At 42.3% G+C, this 16,003-nt stretch overlaps 1 protein-coding gene across 6 annotated transcripts; it reads left to right on the top strand.

Annotated features, from left to right (window-relative positions):
• Positions 1 to 175: 175 nt before the first annotated feature.
• On the top strand, positions 176 to 15,425 carry rusc1 (RUN and SH3 domain containing 1). Of its 6 annotated transcripts, none has more exons than XM_067509757.1 (14): positions 176 to 415; positions 1,011 to 1,140; positions 1,788 to 5,164; positions 7,145 to 8,047; positions 9,086 to 9,208; positions 9,313 to 9,389; positions 9,588 to 9,605; positions 9,864 to 10,038; positions 10,351 to 10,456; positions 10,574 to 10,620; positions 10,693 to 11,198; positions 11,303 to 11,541; positions 11,737 to 11,904; positions 12,776 to 15,425. In XM_067509757.1, the coding sequence occupies exons 3-14, from the start codon at positions 1,915 to 1,917 to the stop codon at positions 12,939 to 12,941; spliced, it is 5,778 nt and encodes a 1,925-aa protein (XP_067365858.1). In that variant the 5' UTR covers positions 176 to 415; positions 1,011 to 1,140; positions 1,788 to 1,914; the 3' UTR covers positions 12,942 to 15,425. The 6 variants fall into 6 exon arrangements, with proteins under 6 accessions (XP_067365858.1, XP_067365857.1, XP_067365860.1 ...); XM_067509758.1 differs by having other exon boundaries at positions 400 to 415; positions 1,031 to 1,140; XM_067509756.1 differs by lacking the exon at positions 1,011 to 1,140 and having other exon boundaries at positions 177 to 415.
• Positions 15,426 to 16,003: the final 578 nt, after the last annotated feature.

The following is a 16,003-nucleotide window of genomic DNA, read 5'->3' as shown; positions in this document are numbered from 1 at the left end:
TCATATTGGGCTACAGATTAAAACACATTTTATTTTACTAATTAATGGCAACCCTTGTAAATTATAGGGAATTTTTGCAGTTTAGTTATTTTTCTTAAAGACAGGCTAATAAATGCGTGAATGAATTGCAGACAGGATTATTCGGAGGCAAAGAAGACTCATATCGACAGTTGGGCTAAGAAATTAATTAATGGAGGTTAGGCTCAAAATGATTTCAGTTAAATAGGTTGCGATAAGGCAAGAAAGAGGTGCGGTTTTGGTCGGGATGGTGAAGAAGGCGGGGGATGACGGTGTGTTGGATGCTCGCGAGAGTAGAGATGTGGGGCTGTTGAGGTCGGAGAGAGATTCACAATCACACGGGCTGGGATGTGAGCGAGAGATGGAGACCTTCATCCATCTTTACCAGAATCTGATCGTGAGTCGACTTCTGTTTTATTTGATCTTATTTCGGTACATTATTGTTATTTTTTTTTTTTTAATGTGCTGCACAGACCAGTCGTGTAGGCGAAAGCTTATTTTCACGGAGGCTGCGTCAAAAACACCTAATTGTGCGAAATCTATACAACAGTTTTATGTAACGATCGTCTTTAATTATGCGTTTCAACTATATTCAACTATAATTTTTGAGTTATAATATGGGTGGATGGGCCTGTATATGAAGGCGATGCGGTTGGAGCTACCCCCTCCTCCATCTCCCATCCTCCCCATCAGCTCTATGGGATCAATAAGCGCAGGAGTAAATTTTGTACTCAGGACGGGTTAAATTACCAATGATGATATGTTGTTTTTTATTCCAGCGCTATGTTGGTTTCCATGTCCATTCCGACAAAGGCTCAGGAATCACTTGTGATTTACATTCCTCAGTGATGTGAAGGCACTGTGTGGCTGAATATATGAGCAATAACCTCTCTGAGAAGGCAGTGTTGCTCAGTGCTGCTGTCTGATTATTTCATGCCTTAGTTAAATGTCCCTTATGTTAAGTCATGGTTAGTACATTTCTTTTGATCTAGATCTTACCTCCTCCTATCAGCTTGTAAAGATGGACTGGCACAGATGGAGACCGCTTGACTACTGTAAACTCATGAAAATCCGACAAGCTGAGCAGGACAGATGAAGATGATGAGTGACAGTTATTATACTGTAAATTAGCTGATAATTATTATCCTGGGGATCATTTTACATGATGTGTGTGGGTGTTTGAACATTAATAGATAGTATATGAAAGCTAAGAAAATGATACAACTGACAAAAAAAAGCTGAACCTTGCAGAAAACCTGCATATAAATTAAGTGGCACTTTGTATCATGTTAGGGTATTTATTCAAGTTACTGGACTAAAGTAAATCTAAATTACTGAAGTTTCTCGGTATTCTCCCCAAGCATTTAGCAGCAGTTCAGCTAAACAAAATAACTATTTAGGTTTTTTAAGTTCTTCCATTATTAATCATTTGCATGTTTTTTAAATAAAAGTAAAAATTCTCAAATGTATTGGTTTGTTTGATAAAAAGTCCAAACTGATTCAGTTTGATACCAAGACGAACACAATTAGTTTGGCAATTTCTCTGTAAATTCAACTCAGTTGTTTAGCTTAAGTGTTGATGCTACATGATGTGCTTTTATACAGGAATCTGTGTATGTTCATATCACTGCTCAGTCCTAGCAGGACTGGAACTATTAAAATTATAAAACATACAGCCCAAAACAAATTGAGTTTTAACAGCTATTTGGTGGGTGTTTTTAATGAGCAGAGTTTGCTCTTGTCATTGTGTGTCTCTTTTGATATTACAGGATATTAGGAGTCTAGCCAAAATGTGACCCTCACGGCACGTCATAGTTTGGATCTGTCCAGCCTTTGTAACACTTGTTTCTATAGCAACTGGAAATTTAGAGTATCCAGAAAAACAACAATCCAACAATGCAGTCCTCTAGCTACTCCTCCCAGCTTACAAAGCCACGGCGTTTTGACAGCAGCAGACGGACCAATGCCTTAGCTGGACCAAAGTCTCATGGCCCTGGTTTACAGAGGGAGGATAAAAACATGAACACAATCACCACCCCCTTACCACGCCGGGCTACTAAAGGCCCCACTGCACCCCCAACAACCAGAGTGGCTGTACAACCTCGAGCCCCAAAAAGCCAGACCAGGTTCAGCTCACAAAAACAGGTTCCAACAATCTCTAAATTAGCTAAACCTAAACCCAAGAATGCTCGAGCATCAACAGCAACCCAAAGAGCACCCGCAGCTGCTCCTCCTCTGCCACTTTCCTCCAATATTCCTCTTGACCCGAATTGCAACGAGCCGAGCCTCCCATGTCTTTGCTGTGATGGCCACTCCCCACAAGACAACAATAGTATGTTCAATCACAACCACAACCACAACAACACCATCTCCATCAGGCAACAACTGCAGATGCCAGCTCCTCCAGCCCCCTTGCCCCAGAGGCAGGATGGGACAGGGGGCAAGGAGCAGCCTCAGCCTCCCTCGAAAGCACAGGCTAAACAGGAGCCCCCTGCCCGGCCCGTAGCCAGTCTGGAAAATGAAGGCAAAAGTGAAGATGAAGGTACTGCTCTGGACAATAAAAAAAATATAAAGGCAGAGGAAGAAGATGATGAGGAAGAGAGCAGTGGGCATATTGATATTGATGATGATGAAGAGGAGGCTGACAATGATGATGACGACGATGATGATGACACCCTGGTCCCATCATGCTGTGACTGTCCCCCCTCCCTTTTGGATTTTTCGCTCTCTTCTTCTACGTCCTCCTCCTCCACTTCCATCAGTTCCTGCTCTGATCTGGAGTCTGACTGTGCAGATCAAGCCACCTCCCTTTACTTATCCCACGACCAAAATCATTTGTCCATGGCTCTGTACCCCAAAGACCACTCTCTTCAACAAGTTCCTGAATGCACACCTCCAACACGCTCTCCCCCATCCCTTCCTCTCAGCCACAAACCCTTCTCCTTAGAGTCGTATTCCCCAATTCCACCTTGCTCCCCGGATGAGGGCTACCCCTCAGCACTGGACTCTCCTTCTCCAGATTTTTTAGGGGTCAAATGTGATTCTGATGTTACCAAATTGGGCCTGCTTGACTTTCTAGAATCAGTAGGGGAGTTTGGGAAGATGGAGCGATTCAGCCAGGTGATCCAAGTGGCGCGTTGGGATTTGGAGGGGGAACAACACTGGGATGTTTTGAGGGATCGGTTAGATCACTTGGATCGCTTGGAGAAAGTAAACAGGGAGGTAAAACTGGCCTACATTGCAAGACTCCATGAGAAGGGATTTGATCTTGGAGACTTGGAAGAGCAGGACCTCTCTGATGTCATGGATGAAATGGGAAACATTGACATTCCCTTGAAGTTGTATAAAAGCCGTAGGAGTGTGATGGGAGACTCTCAGGAGTTTTCAGATGCTGGGGTTGACCTCACTGCTCCATCAGACTGTGACGATCCTCTTGTTACAGATTCTGTCACTCCTTCCCCTGTTGAGCCGCCACCTAGACCCCCCAAACCTCCAGCACGTCACGCCAGCGTGACCTCTGATCTTCACACCTACATCAATATCAGCAGGGAGACCACCTCCGTGGCTGTCTCCACCTCTCCTACATTATCTACTTTTTCTCCTAACTCCGCATCCCCCACATTTACCACATTTAGGTCAGAGAAACCACTACCTCCATCTCCACCATCAATTCCTCCTCTCCCTTCCTCTAAGCCTGTCCCATATCTATCCCTCTATACCACTTATTCTCCACCTCCATCTATCCCCACCCCAACTCCTCCCATCCCTCCCCCCCGGAAACGCCACCTTGCCAGGAAGGAGGCACAACGACTTGCCGCTCTTCAAGCTGAGCAGGAAAAGACACCCATATCCCTCCCACCTCCAACCACACGGCCACCACCTCTTCCTCCTCCACCTGTTACCTCAGTATCCAGCTCATCTCCTCCTGCCTTACCACCTCCACCTGCCCTGCCTCCTCCACCCTCTTTCCACGCCCTAGATGTAGAGATTCGGAAGCTACTGATGCTCGCAGGATTGACCCAAGCTGAGCTCCTAAAACTCAGCCCAGAGCTTGGTGTCTGTGTCGGAGAGCTAGAAGATGAGGCAGATGAAGATAATCCCATCTCATCTAAGTGGGTGGAGTCACATGACTTCAGACTAAAAGAAAGGGAAGAGGAGAAGGAAGGTGATCCTGAAATTAGGGACAAAGATGGATGGAGCAGCAGACAAGAGTTGAAAAGAGATCAAAGAGTGGCTGTAGGTGAAGAAGGTAAAACAAAAGAGGAGAGCAAAGACACACAAAGAACCACCTCATTTACTGAGATAGCAAGGAGACGGAAGAGGAACAGTGGCCTGACTTCAGACAATTACTACAGCACTGGTCTCAGCAATACCTGTGAAACTAAAGTTAAGGATATGAGCATTGAGACTTTCCATTATCCTGCTGAGTTACCAGATTCACCTCCCCCTCCACCACCTCCTCGCCCCTTACCCCCAATCCCCCCTTCTTTGCCCCCCCTCAAAGTCAGCACTCTCCCTGCCAACTCTGCACAACCAGAGCGATTTGACTGGCTCATAGCATTCACTCCTGATGGTGATGCCCCACCGCGGCCACCGCCCTTGGCAATGAGAAAATTGCACATGGAAAGCCAAAGGAAGCTCTGTCCATCAGGGTTATCTCCAGGGTCAGCTCCAAAGGTGACAACATTTAAAGAGCTGCGTTTCCGCAATAAAAATGCCTCCCCCTCAACAAAAGTGATTACTGAACCAGAACCTGACCCAACAATCATCACTCCAGATCCAGATATACTGTACAACCTAAAGTGGAGACAAGAAAAAGCAGGCAGTGGTGGCAACCAATGGGAGTATACCTCTCAGGCTCAGGCCCTGTTCATGCAGCCACCACCAGCCCTCACCTCAATGGCTGCTTTGAAGGAAATGCTCCAGAGGGCTGAGGAGGAGGGTGGGCAACCAGAGCTGTGCCCATCCCAGAAGATAGGCTGTTCAGTTAGTGATAGCAGCCTGTGGACCATAAGCAGAGAGAGGGGGGGTGAAGAAGTTAAAAGGGAGGAAAAGACAAGAAATGATGAAATGCAAGTAGAGGAGAAGGAGGTGGAGGTGAGAGGACGAGCTGATGGAGGACAGACTTTTGAATCAAGAAATACTGGTAAGTATGGATTTTCATGTCAATGCTAATCATGCCTATGTTAATGAAATAAAGAAGGAAAGAGAATTTGTGACCTAGAGTTGGGGGTTTTGCATGTGTGTATAAGTGTGTATTATAGCAATACATTATAGTATCTCAGTGTAATTTGGACAGCACAAGATTCTGTTTCATCACTTTCTCAGTGATGCACAAATGATATATTCTTGAACAATACGAGAAAAAAGATACAGAAAACCATGGAAGATGAAAATGTAAACTTATTTAAGTGATGAGAGGGAAGAGACAGAGCATGAGCATGAGTCACAGAAGAGGATGATGCATAATTTGATGGTTAAATGGTGACAAGAGATAAACAGAGGGTGATTTCATATGGAAGGAAAGATGGAAAGGGACCATGAGCAAGAGGGAGAGATGGAAGGATAAAGACAGTGAGGAAAAAGAGGAGGTTGGAAACTTTCCAACCATCATTTGCTTTACTGGTTATCAGAGTGTGATGTCACTACTGCCATATTCAATTATTCATCCACTCCCTTAAGCAGAGGGGAGGGGGATAATGGAGGGCCCGCTGAGCTCACTACCTTTTCTTTTTCTCCCTTATCCCTCCAGCTCTTAGCTCACATTTCATTTGCTGTTCTCTTAAATGTTATTCTATTTCTCTTTCCCTTCTTTACTGGTTTTAAATCCCATCAGTCCCGGATGTTTATAGGCTTTTTTCTTGCTGTCTATCCTGTCTCCTCACCCCTACCCATGCTCCCTAGAGTTGTACAATAAGCTCAGATCAAGTTACTTATCTCATACAGTGCCGCAGTGAAATACATAGGTTTAGATTGTCAGTAGCCAGATATGTTCACTCATTTCCCCCTAATGTCAAACCACTGTTAATTTTATTAGAGGAACTAATCCCATGATGGATGTATAGTTTAATAACATTACCTTTACCTTATCAAAATCCAATATGTTACGGTCTATCCAAAATTACTGCACTGAGGAGCACTGGCACTGACATGAATAGGTATGTGCACCTTTAAGAGCCCAAGGGGTGGATCTTAGCACATGGACCAATGGCTGAGAGCCAGAGTTGGAAACACAGGAAGTATCTTGAGTTGGTTACAGTTCAAAGTCAGTCCAACCAAGGTACGGTGGCTTTCTAGCTCATTTTGTAGCCTATAGCTCAGCACTCTGTCATAGTTAGGGGAGTGAAATGAAGGTTCTGTTGCCACAGTCTGTGAATCTTCACAGAGACAAACGCTGTGACTGAGCAGGGACGGACAGATCTCTGCTGTCTGTTGTTGACTCAGCATTACATGGTGGAGAGAGGAGGGTGGTGGTGGTGAGGTAGGAGCTAGGGAGATTATTAAACAGAGGCACAGAGAGAAGGTGATCCAAAGGTGATGGAGGCATTGCAGTGGAGTAAATAAAGATTGGCACTCACTGTGGTGTCTTATACCTACTATTACTGACTTTCAATACAAAATGAAACTGAAACCAGATGCTGTTAAGAAAACGTTCTTATGTTGGAATGTGGTGATTCTTAGTTACAGATTTCTTATTATACAGTATTTCGACTCTGCAGCTGTTATTCTTTTATAGCATCTGTATCATTTCCTGTTGTGTTTAACCATTGAAAATGAAAAGCTGTCATTTTTGCTCTTCATAAATCAACTCCATTGACTCTCATGCACTGTCTATTTGTAACTGTCAATCAACTGTTTGACTTGTGAAATGCTGCATGATGTTACATGATGACGATTTCTGCTGGAATACATTCATGAATGTGCATTTTTCTCTTGAAAGACACTAACATTTTCTGCATCTCTCTTTCTCCTTCCCATTTTTTTGCCACATTTTTGCCTTACTCTTCCATATTTTTTTTATCCCATTTTGTTATTTCCGTTGTTTGTCCATGGGTCTGCTTCACTCCCTCTTCATCCGGACTCCTGCACCTAACAATTTTTGGGCTTTATAACTTTTTCCAATAAGCAGTTTCCTCCCCCCCACTCTCCCTTGCCCAGTCCTCCCAACCCTACTTCCTTCACACTGCTCTCCCTTCCTTTCGCCCAGGCTACTGTAACTCTCAGCTTCATACAGATCCCAGGCCCCACAGTCACGTAGGCAGGGAGTCCACAGACAAACACTGCAACACTCAGTGGACCCCCACTGCTGACTCAGCATGTATCCACAGAGACGATTCCAGCACTGATATTATCTCTGCTTTTAAGTATGAATCTCTGGCTGATTTTGGTGTAGACTCTCCTCATGATTATGAGAATATCTTTAAGCATAATACACACCCAGCATACCAGTATATCAGTGATTCCAGAATCAGTGACAAATACTTTGCCAGTGACTCCATTAGTAATTTTGACTCTCTCTACTGCAGTGAATCAGAGAGGGTAAATGACTCGCACACTAAGAGAGACACACCTGTTAGCGTTCCCTCTGATGCTCCAGGTTGCACCACTCCATATAAGAACATAGATGTCATGATGACATATTCAAACAGTGTCAATACCATGGATTCACTGTATTCAGAAAAGCGAACACACTCACACACAGACTACAACAGCAACAAGTCCAGGACATCCAAAGATCTCCCCCCCCTCCCCACCTATTACCTGTACCACCCTAAAAACTGCCCTTTGCACAGGGGTGCCCCTCCTCGCCTCTCCCCTATTGGAGCCCTCTCCCCTCCCCAGCGTTCCGGAGTGCCCCCTCCAGGTGCAGAAGGCTCATGCCTCAGTTCCCCGCTTTTCCCACGCTCACATACCTTGCCTGCCCTTGCTGCTCCTTTCTATTATCCAAACCTCTACCCTCCTATACCCCCCAGGGCGCCCCCCTTACCCCCAAAACTCTACCAGGCTCCTCTGCAGTCACATGCGGCGAGTAAGATTTCTCTCTCTCTCTTCTCTCTCTCCATCTTTCTGTCTCATCTTGCTTGCATGGATGTATGTGTGTCTCTCCTGTCTGTTTCTGTCATTGTTCTCCGTTCTTGATATGTTGGCACTCACAATTCTGTCACGTTTATAACCCCAGGGATTTGCAGAGTTGAAAGAACAGGGTAACTGTAGCAGTTTTATGTATCAGAAACCAGCTCTCTGCAGGTTATCTGATATGTTTTATCTACAGTTTTCTTTCAAACCTGCAAAGGGCCTTCAGAGGGGCAACAGCTGTTCATATCACAGAGTGTATAGATTCACTCTCATCACTCTCTGTGTCCACCTCTATCTAAATGTCTGTATGTCAGTTTTGTCTGGCGTGTCTTCATATTATTTTGGTTGTGTTTAATATTTTGCACGAGGTTGAAAGTGAGACATGCATTTCACGCACAGCACAATTCAACAAACTATTTGATGTTTCAATGTAAACATTCTATATGTAGTTATAGCTTTGTGTGTGTGTGTGTGTGTGTACGTAAATTAGTCCACAATAAGTCTACAGTATCCCGCTCACTTTATGAATGTTTGCATTTATGTAACTGGTTTATATAATGTATATCCATTTATATAAACATCAGACTTAGCACAGCGCTTATTGTGTTATTTTATCTGACCTGATTCTTATACCTCATTGCCCCCCCTCCCCCCCCCTCCCCCCTCTGCAGGCCTTCCAGTGTATGCTTATATATGTTAATGTTTGTACGAGTGTAAAAAGATTAATGCATGGAATCCTGTTTATCCCAGGCAAGAATGTGTCTATAGAGATCCAATCAGTTTTTAAGGGTGTGCTCATATACAGTTTGATGTCAGTAATACCATCTGCTTCTCTCTGCCTTTATTAAATGCTTCTTCATTGCTTAACTGCTTTTACTAATAACACTAATATTTTTGTTTAGTTTTTTCTGTTCATGGTGATTTATTTAGCTTGTGTCTAAATTTTTTTAAATTGTATTGTAAATAACTGATCTTTTGTTGTTACTGTCAGCTGTTCGCAGTGTGTCATTTGCTGGCTCTGTACAGAGGGCAGAGACATCCTGGATGGGCCAAGATGTGAAGCATCCAATGAGAGGTCTTGGCTTGTCCTCACTTTGCCTGCAGGAAAAGAAAGGTGTGTGTCTTTGTATGTGTGCTCATCTGCCCAGCTTTGCGTCTTTGTCTCTGACCAGGCTATTGCTTCCTCGGTTTATCTGTAAACTATTTTTTTCTGTCCAGCTCTGGTCAGTGCTGTCAGCATGGCAGTGGAGGCCATCCTGGCCCAGTTCAGTTCTTCTCGGACTGTAGTTCAGAAGGTCAGTCTTTTTCAAAGACAAAATTTGTTTGTTTCATGTAAAGATGGTCTTTGTCCCAGTATATGTCACTGTTTATTATTTATTATTAATTTCTTTTAATCTAGAAACCAAATGTGTTATTGCAAAAATGCTTTCCATCAAAATGATTTCTCTCTCTTTCTTGTCATTTCAAATCTACATGTTTCTGTCTCTCCTCAGTGTCTCACAGCTAACAAGGTAGTAGAATATGTTTAGACAACCCAGTCTTGTAGACATAATAATTTTTGTAAACTAACTCCCCTCCCAAATCATCCCTCACCACCCCATTACTTTCAACCCAATGCACGTGTCCCTTTTTTCCTTCTTTCCATGTCCTTTCTGATCTCTTACCTTCTGTCTCCCTTTCAACGCACATCTTTCTTCTTGACCTATCCAATTTTACCCCCACCATGCATTTCTCCTATTCTCCTCATTCCTCCCCTCTCCTCCTCTCAGGCCTTATCAGGAGACAGCACTATAAATCCATCTCTGGGCCGTCTGGTGCTGCAGTGCCTCTGCCCTGCCCTGCACAGCTTGCTGACCGATGGCTTGAAACCTCACCAGAGTGACCTGATTGCAGGCAGGAGGCCAAACTCTGCTTGGGGTCTGGTCCAGGCCACAACTAGGCAAGGTAGCATAGCACGAATTATAGGAAAATATACGGTATTTTTCTAGAGTTGAACATATTTAGTCTGTGATTTTTTTTCTGGTAGATAGTCCATAATTTTTTTGTCAGTTTATAATTTTTCTACATCAGTCAATACCTGTTGACTTTAGTGTCTAAAATGCTGAATAAAGTAAACAACAGAATGCGGATATCGATTTGCCTATGATAGCCAAGCTTTACTGCAATTTCTCACTCACCCATGTAAGCTACTTTGTTCGTCTCTTTCTCTATTTCTCTTCATATGCATCTCCTTCAACTCCTCCACCCACTTTCAAGGTCCTAAAACTCAAGCTTTGTTCAATCTACAAGTTCGAGTTGGGGAGCTGCCCCAGCTCAGACAGAGCAAACACAGATTCAATGCATTCCTCCTCGGCTTATTGAAGTAAGTATTTCTTTCTAGTTTCAGCTGGTATTATGAAAAGTCCACATATCACAAAATATTATTTTCCTTTTGTAACCATGCTATATTTTAACTTTCATCCACATTTTTTTCTTCTAGTATCAAGTTTCTTGATTTCTGGCTTTCTCACCTTCAGTCTTGCAGTGGTAAGTTTGCTTCATTGTCACAAGAATTCTTTGAACATGCACACAAGTAACAGTGGTGTCCTGTTTTCTCAGATGTGTTGGAGACATATTACAATCCCACTTCCTTTATGCGTCTGTCACTGACTCTCTGCCAGCCTCTGTTTGAGGAGCTGCTCCTTGTGTTGCAGCCACTCAGCCTTCTGACTTTCAACCTCGACCTGCTCTTCCAGCATCATCATTTAGAGGCAGACAGTAACAGCCCAGAGATACCAAGTCCACGCTGTCAGGATGCAGAGTTCCAGATATTAACAAAGGGATCCCTATCTAAAACCACACACATCAGACGTATTGAAAGTGTCTCAAAAGTAGACATTGGATCCCTGGAACATCAGACAACTAAAGAAAAATCTTTACCTTCTTTGGCTAATCCAGAGAATGAAGTGTCAGGGGAGTTACCACAAATCAGTTCTGCAGCCATAAAGGCCACAGACATTCTCAGTCAGTCAAGTCCTCAGCTGTTGTGGGTGCAGGAAAAGGAAATTGGAGAGTTGCCTCCACCTGATGTGGAAGAGGACAGCCTTGCTCAGCAGGCAGGACAGGTAGCCACCTCTAAGTGACTGTTAAGTCTGTAGTTCATAATTTTGTAATCCTGCAGGTCTGACATGTTTTTTTGTATTTATTATTATTATTATTATTATTATAGGCGATCCAGCAGGGGTGGGGGGCTGTGATGCGGTGGGGTGGTCGACTCAGTCAGAACTTGGCTGAACTGAGCCTGTCTGTAGGAAAAAAAGAGGAGGTGAAGACAGATCTGCCAGCTCGCCATGAAGGAAGTGACTACACTCCAGTCAGCAGTGGAGTTCAGGTTCCCTGTGGTCTGGGACGACTGTTTGGAGCCTCTAAAAGCCCCAATAGTCCGACAGGTCACTCACAACCAACCAGGTTAGCGAATGAGCTCAACACATTTCCTAATTAGTAGACTATTACTTATAAGGAAATTAATTATTCAGTGAATTCAGCCAGTAAAATCGCTGTTGCACTTGAAATTGTTATAATGCATACATGATCATTTGAATTCCTTTCTACCTCGAACTTTTTCCTTGTGTCCCACATTCTGTTCGTCTCTTTTGCCTGTAGGCGTCCCTCTCAGTGGTTGGCCCCTGGTGTTACAGCAATTACCCGAATGGTCAGCAGCAGCTCCAACCCATTGATAAGAACAGCCCCAGAGCCTCAGGGAGAAGGTCAGCCAGTGTCAGTGAAAGAGGTTGACACGGTGGACGTGAAGGACAAACCCAGACCACTTAGGTAAAAGAGACATTAGGTTAGGGTCATATAAAATGATGGATTACCACTTTTTTGTAAATGACAACAGTATTGAATGAAATTGGTTGGAGAATGATCTAATAGGCTGTGTCTGTCCATCAGATTTACAGTGATTTCTCACTAGTTTGACCCAGTTTTTATTATATATTATATAGGATGGTACATTTTGGCACTTTGTACAAGCATTAAAAATAAAATAAATGATCTTAAAGATTCTGTGAAACATCGATTATGATAAAACCAGATGGTGGTGCTATAATCAAAGGTTAAAATTTAGGATTAACATTGCAAGTATTTATTATATTTAAATGCAAATCCACTGATTGCTAATAAATAATTATGTCCACATGTAATTTACTTTATAATAATGTCCTAATTTTGTCCCTAATTTCAATCGAATGTAGCCTTTATATTCAGCCATTTAGGCCTGGCCTAATGTAAATGTTAAAATATCTAAATTTCAAAACTTCAAACTTCAATTGGAACTTAAGTTGCACCTCCCACTTATAGTTAGTGTGTGGCATGAAAATACACAAAAATGTATTCACTTAAAATAAGCTAAAATATCGTAATAAAATACTCTTTCCTTCCTCTGGGTTTCTAGCTGTAGTATGTTTAATACTTTTAAAAAGTATTCTTTCCCCTCCATCAACAGTTGTATGTGTAGAGGAACATCAGAATATTTCTGGTTAATATTTCTTTAAGACTATAATTGGTGAGTTTGCACTGTCCTACATTATGATTCATCTGAGAGTTGGCTACATCATATGCTGGGGTTGATGTTTTTGTTTGTGGTTGGTGTATATGTAGACCAATTTTGGTTGAGAGCATCTCTGCTGTGTATTGCCCTCAGGTCAGTGCGAACGCTGTGTGACCACACCGGATCGGGTTCGGAGCTCAGCTTTTCCAAAGGGGAGGAACTCGTGGTGTTAGGAGGAGTCGATCAGGACTGGATTCGCTGTCGTCAGGGAGACCAAGTGGGGCTGGTACCTATTGGCTACACGTCCCTCATCATATGACTTTGGCACTATAACTACTGCACTCAATCAATTTAAAAAACTAAATACAAAATTATATATTTTAGGTGAGTATTGAGAGGTTATGGTTAGGCCCCACTACTCTGAAAGGGATATCTCACACTGGTTCAGTTAAACACCATCTGCTCTGCTTTATGTGCATCGGGAGCAGTCAGCAGCCCTCTCTCTTCATGAACATATGGGTGTCTTTCCCCATCACAATCCATCCAGCTTGGTAGCATTCAGCTAATGGGTTGTAGCAGCAGGAATGCAGCAGATGGTGTCAAATAATGACTCAAGTCAAATTTAGACCATTTCATGTTGGAAGACCTTTGATCTCCAAGTGAATTATCCCTTTAAATGTCTTTTCCCAATTTCTGCCTTCCTTGCCTTCAGCCACTGGTCTGAAAATTATCACAGGGGAAAACCTGGGTAATCCACCACTAGCAGATTTGAGTGCTTTCAGATCAGCTGCTGCCTGATGTGAGGAGCAGACAGTCGACAGCCTGGCTGTAGCCACATTAATACCCCCTGTTCATCAGTCGTGGCTCACGGGGTGTCGACTGGTGAAAGCATGTTGGAGTAGTGGGCCGTAGCTCCTGCATACATACTGCGTAGTAATATAGTGAATTGTAGCTGTGTAGATTTGTCTTCTATCGACCATTCACCCCTATTGACTTCTCACCCTTACCGCCTGGTTCATGTGTGTTCTGACATGTTTCTCCTTCTATATTTGATTGTATAAATATACATAAAAATATATATATATAGGTATATATATTTAGATCGATATTACCAAGATAGATAGAAAGATAGATGAACAAGAGAAAGCAGGTAGTGAAACAAAAGCAGCAGCTTAATACTGCGGCCACATTTAGGAAGTGGATGAATCATGATGAATGGATTCATTCTTTATCTTTACATGTCCAACTTTCCACACATGGTAAGTGGTTGTCATACATGCAAAAGGAATGTTGTGTATTTGTTTTGAATCCAGTATCTTCCCTCTTGTATGCTTTATGTACTGCCATTATCTTGACATTGTATTCATTCAGTAATTACATAGCTATAGTCTAATTCATACCGTTTAACACTGTATTCATATCAATCTGCCGTGAATGCTTTGAATGAATGCCAGAAAATATCTACCTGTTCCACACAGTTATAGAGAAAAATATCAGACAATAGCAATCTGTAGCTAAGCTGTCTACTCATCTTAAACATCACAGGCCAATGTGGGTCTGAGTAAGCACCTCAAAAAACTATGCTCAGCTCTTGTTCAACACTATCTGAACTTAAAATTAATGCAGGGAAAAAAATCCATGATGTATGTCATTCATAACTGCTATTGTAAAGTCCATAGGTTTGGTGGCTGGTCTTCACCTTGTACCTCAGCTTTTGTATTTATCTCACCCCTTCCTGCCATGTTTGCTTATTATAATCATTTATAGTAATAAAAGTGGTAGTAGAAGTGGTAGTGCTGGAAGTGGTATGTTGACTCTAGTGTTTCTAATATAAAATATGTTGCTTTGTGTCATATTTATTAGTTATTCTCAAGATTCTGTTTTGATTATTGACTATGCATTTGGTTAAATGTACAACTAAAAGCATTTGTTAGTGTTACTAAGTCATTATTATAATTTAATGTTCTCATGCAAGTGAAAGCCTAAAGTAACAGCTTAAATGCTTACAGTTCACATAAAAGCCTGATTTGAACTGGCCTATATATAAAAAATAAAAATTGACAATAAAGGATCTCCATTTAATTTAGCAGCAAAGTGTCATTGCTATTGATCAACCAGGAAAGCTCAGTCCTTCGATTTCCTCATGTTATTGTGTAAATACTATGTAGCATGAGATTACTTTCAGTATGGCAATAGTCCCGTAGCATTAAGTTAAACTAGTGCCCGTAACTTTTAAGTAAGATTGCATAAAATGCCATCAGATGGATGTGTTTACAAAAAATTATTCAAAGATATCATATTGGTTGACACATTAAATTGTATTTATCCTTTTTTTTGTTTGTTTGTGTATATTGTTTTCAAATTTGAGATGATGGTCTAAATGCATTGCTTTGAAAGCTGTTAATTTGATGGCGCTACTGTTTACTGATCTTGAGGTTTCTGAACGGAATAGCTCTATCTATCTGGGTTGTTTTTGTGTGTGTGTGTGTGAGAGAGAGAGAGAGAGAGCGTGCACATGGCAGCGTATGTGGCAGTGAAAGCAGAGATGAGTGTGAGCACATCTGTGTGTCTGCACATCCTGCACTTTCACTTGTGTATGTGTCAATGCCACAATGGGTTCTGTATCTCTCTCTCTCCTCCTTATCCTCTCTTTCTCTCTCTCTCTGGTGTCGTGTAGCCTGTAGACATCCCCTGTGTCCCATTGTTGGATATAGTTGAGTGCACCTCTAGTGTCAGTCACTGTCCACCTTCTGCATGTGCTTGTTTGTAAATACACCAAATAAAATGATCAGTATAAACCAAACTTGTTCAGTTGTTTGAATATTATTTTTACATTACAGCTCATTTATATGTCATGACGCAAAAAACAACAACTAATGGCTCTTCTAACTCAGAAAATGTACAATATAAATGACATGTCCTGTATTTGTTATGTCCTGTATTTGTTGTTAACTCAAATGCAACAAGAAGCTACCTGCATGTGTCAGATTGCAAAGGAAGTGAAGACTCACAATTGTGCCTTGTGCAAAACACTTTTAATACCTATCTGCATAAGCTGTCCCTTTAAGCTCCTGGGGGCTTTCTCTCTCTTTTTTGTTCGGATCAAAAGATCCCAGGATGCCCTCAGATGTTGTGAAGGGCAAAAAGAGGAGAATAAATCTCCAGAGTGAGCTGCAACCCTCCCCCATCTTGTAACTATGTTCCTCTGACAGCGTCCTCCATTGTGGGTCATTATAGAGGACAACACAGCAAGAGATATACAATTCAACACCACTAGATAGCACTGTTAGCTCAAGCAGATTAACATCACTGCCCCCCACAACACACATACATATAGCAAGATGGAGGCCTTGTAACTGATACACCGGGACTCTGCAAGGT

Source organism: Channa argus, chromosome 7, assembly GCF_033026475.1.
Source record: "Channa argus isolate prfri chromosome 7, Channa argus male v1.0, whole genome shotgun sequence".
NCBI lineage: Eukaryota > Metazoa > Chordata > Actinopteri > Anabantiformes > Channidae > Channa > Channa argus.
This window is presented reverse-complemented; position numbering and strand designations above follow the sequence as displayed.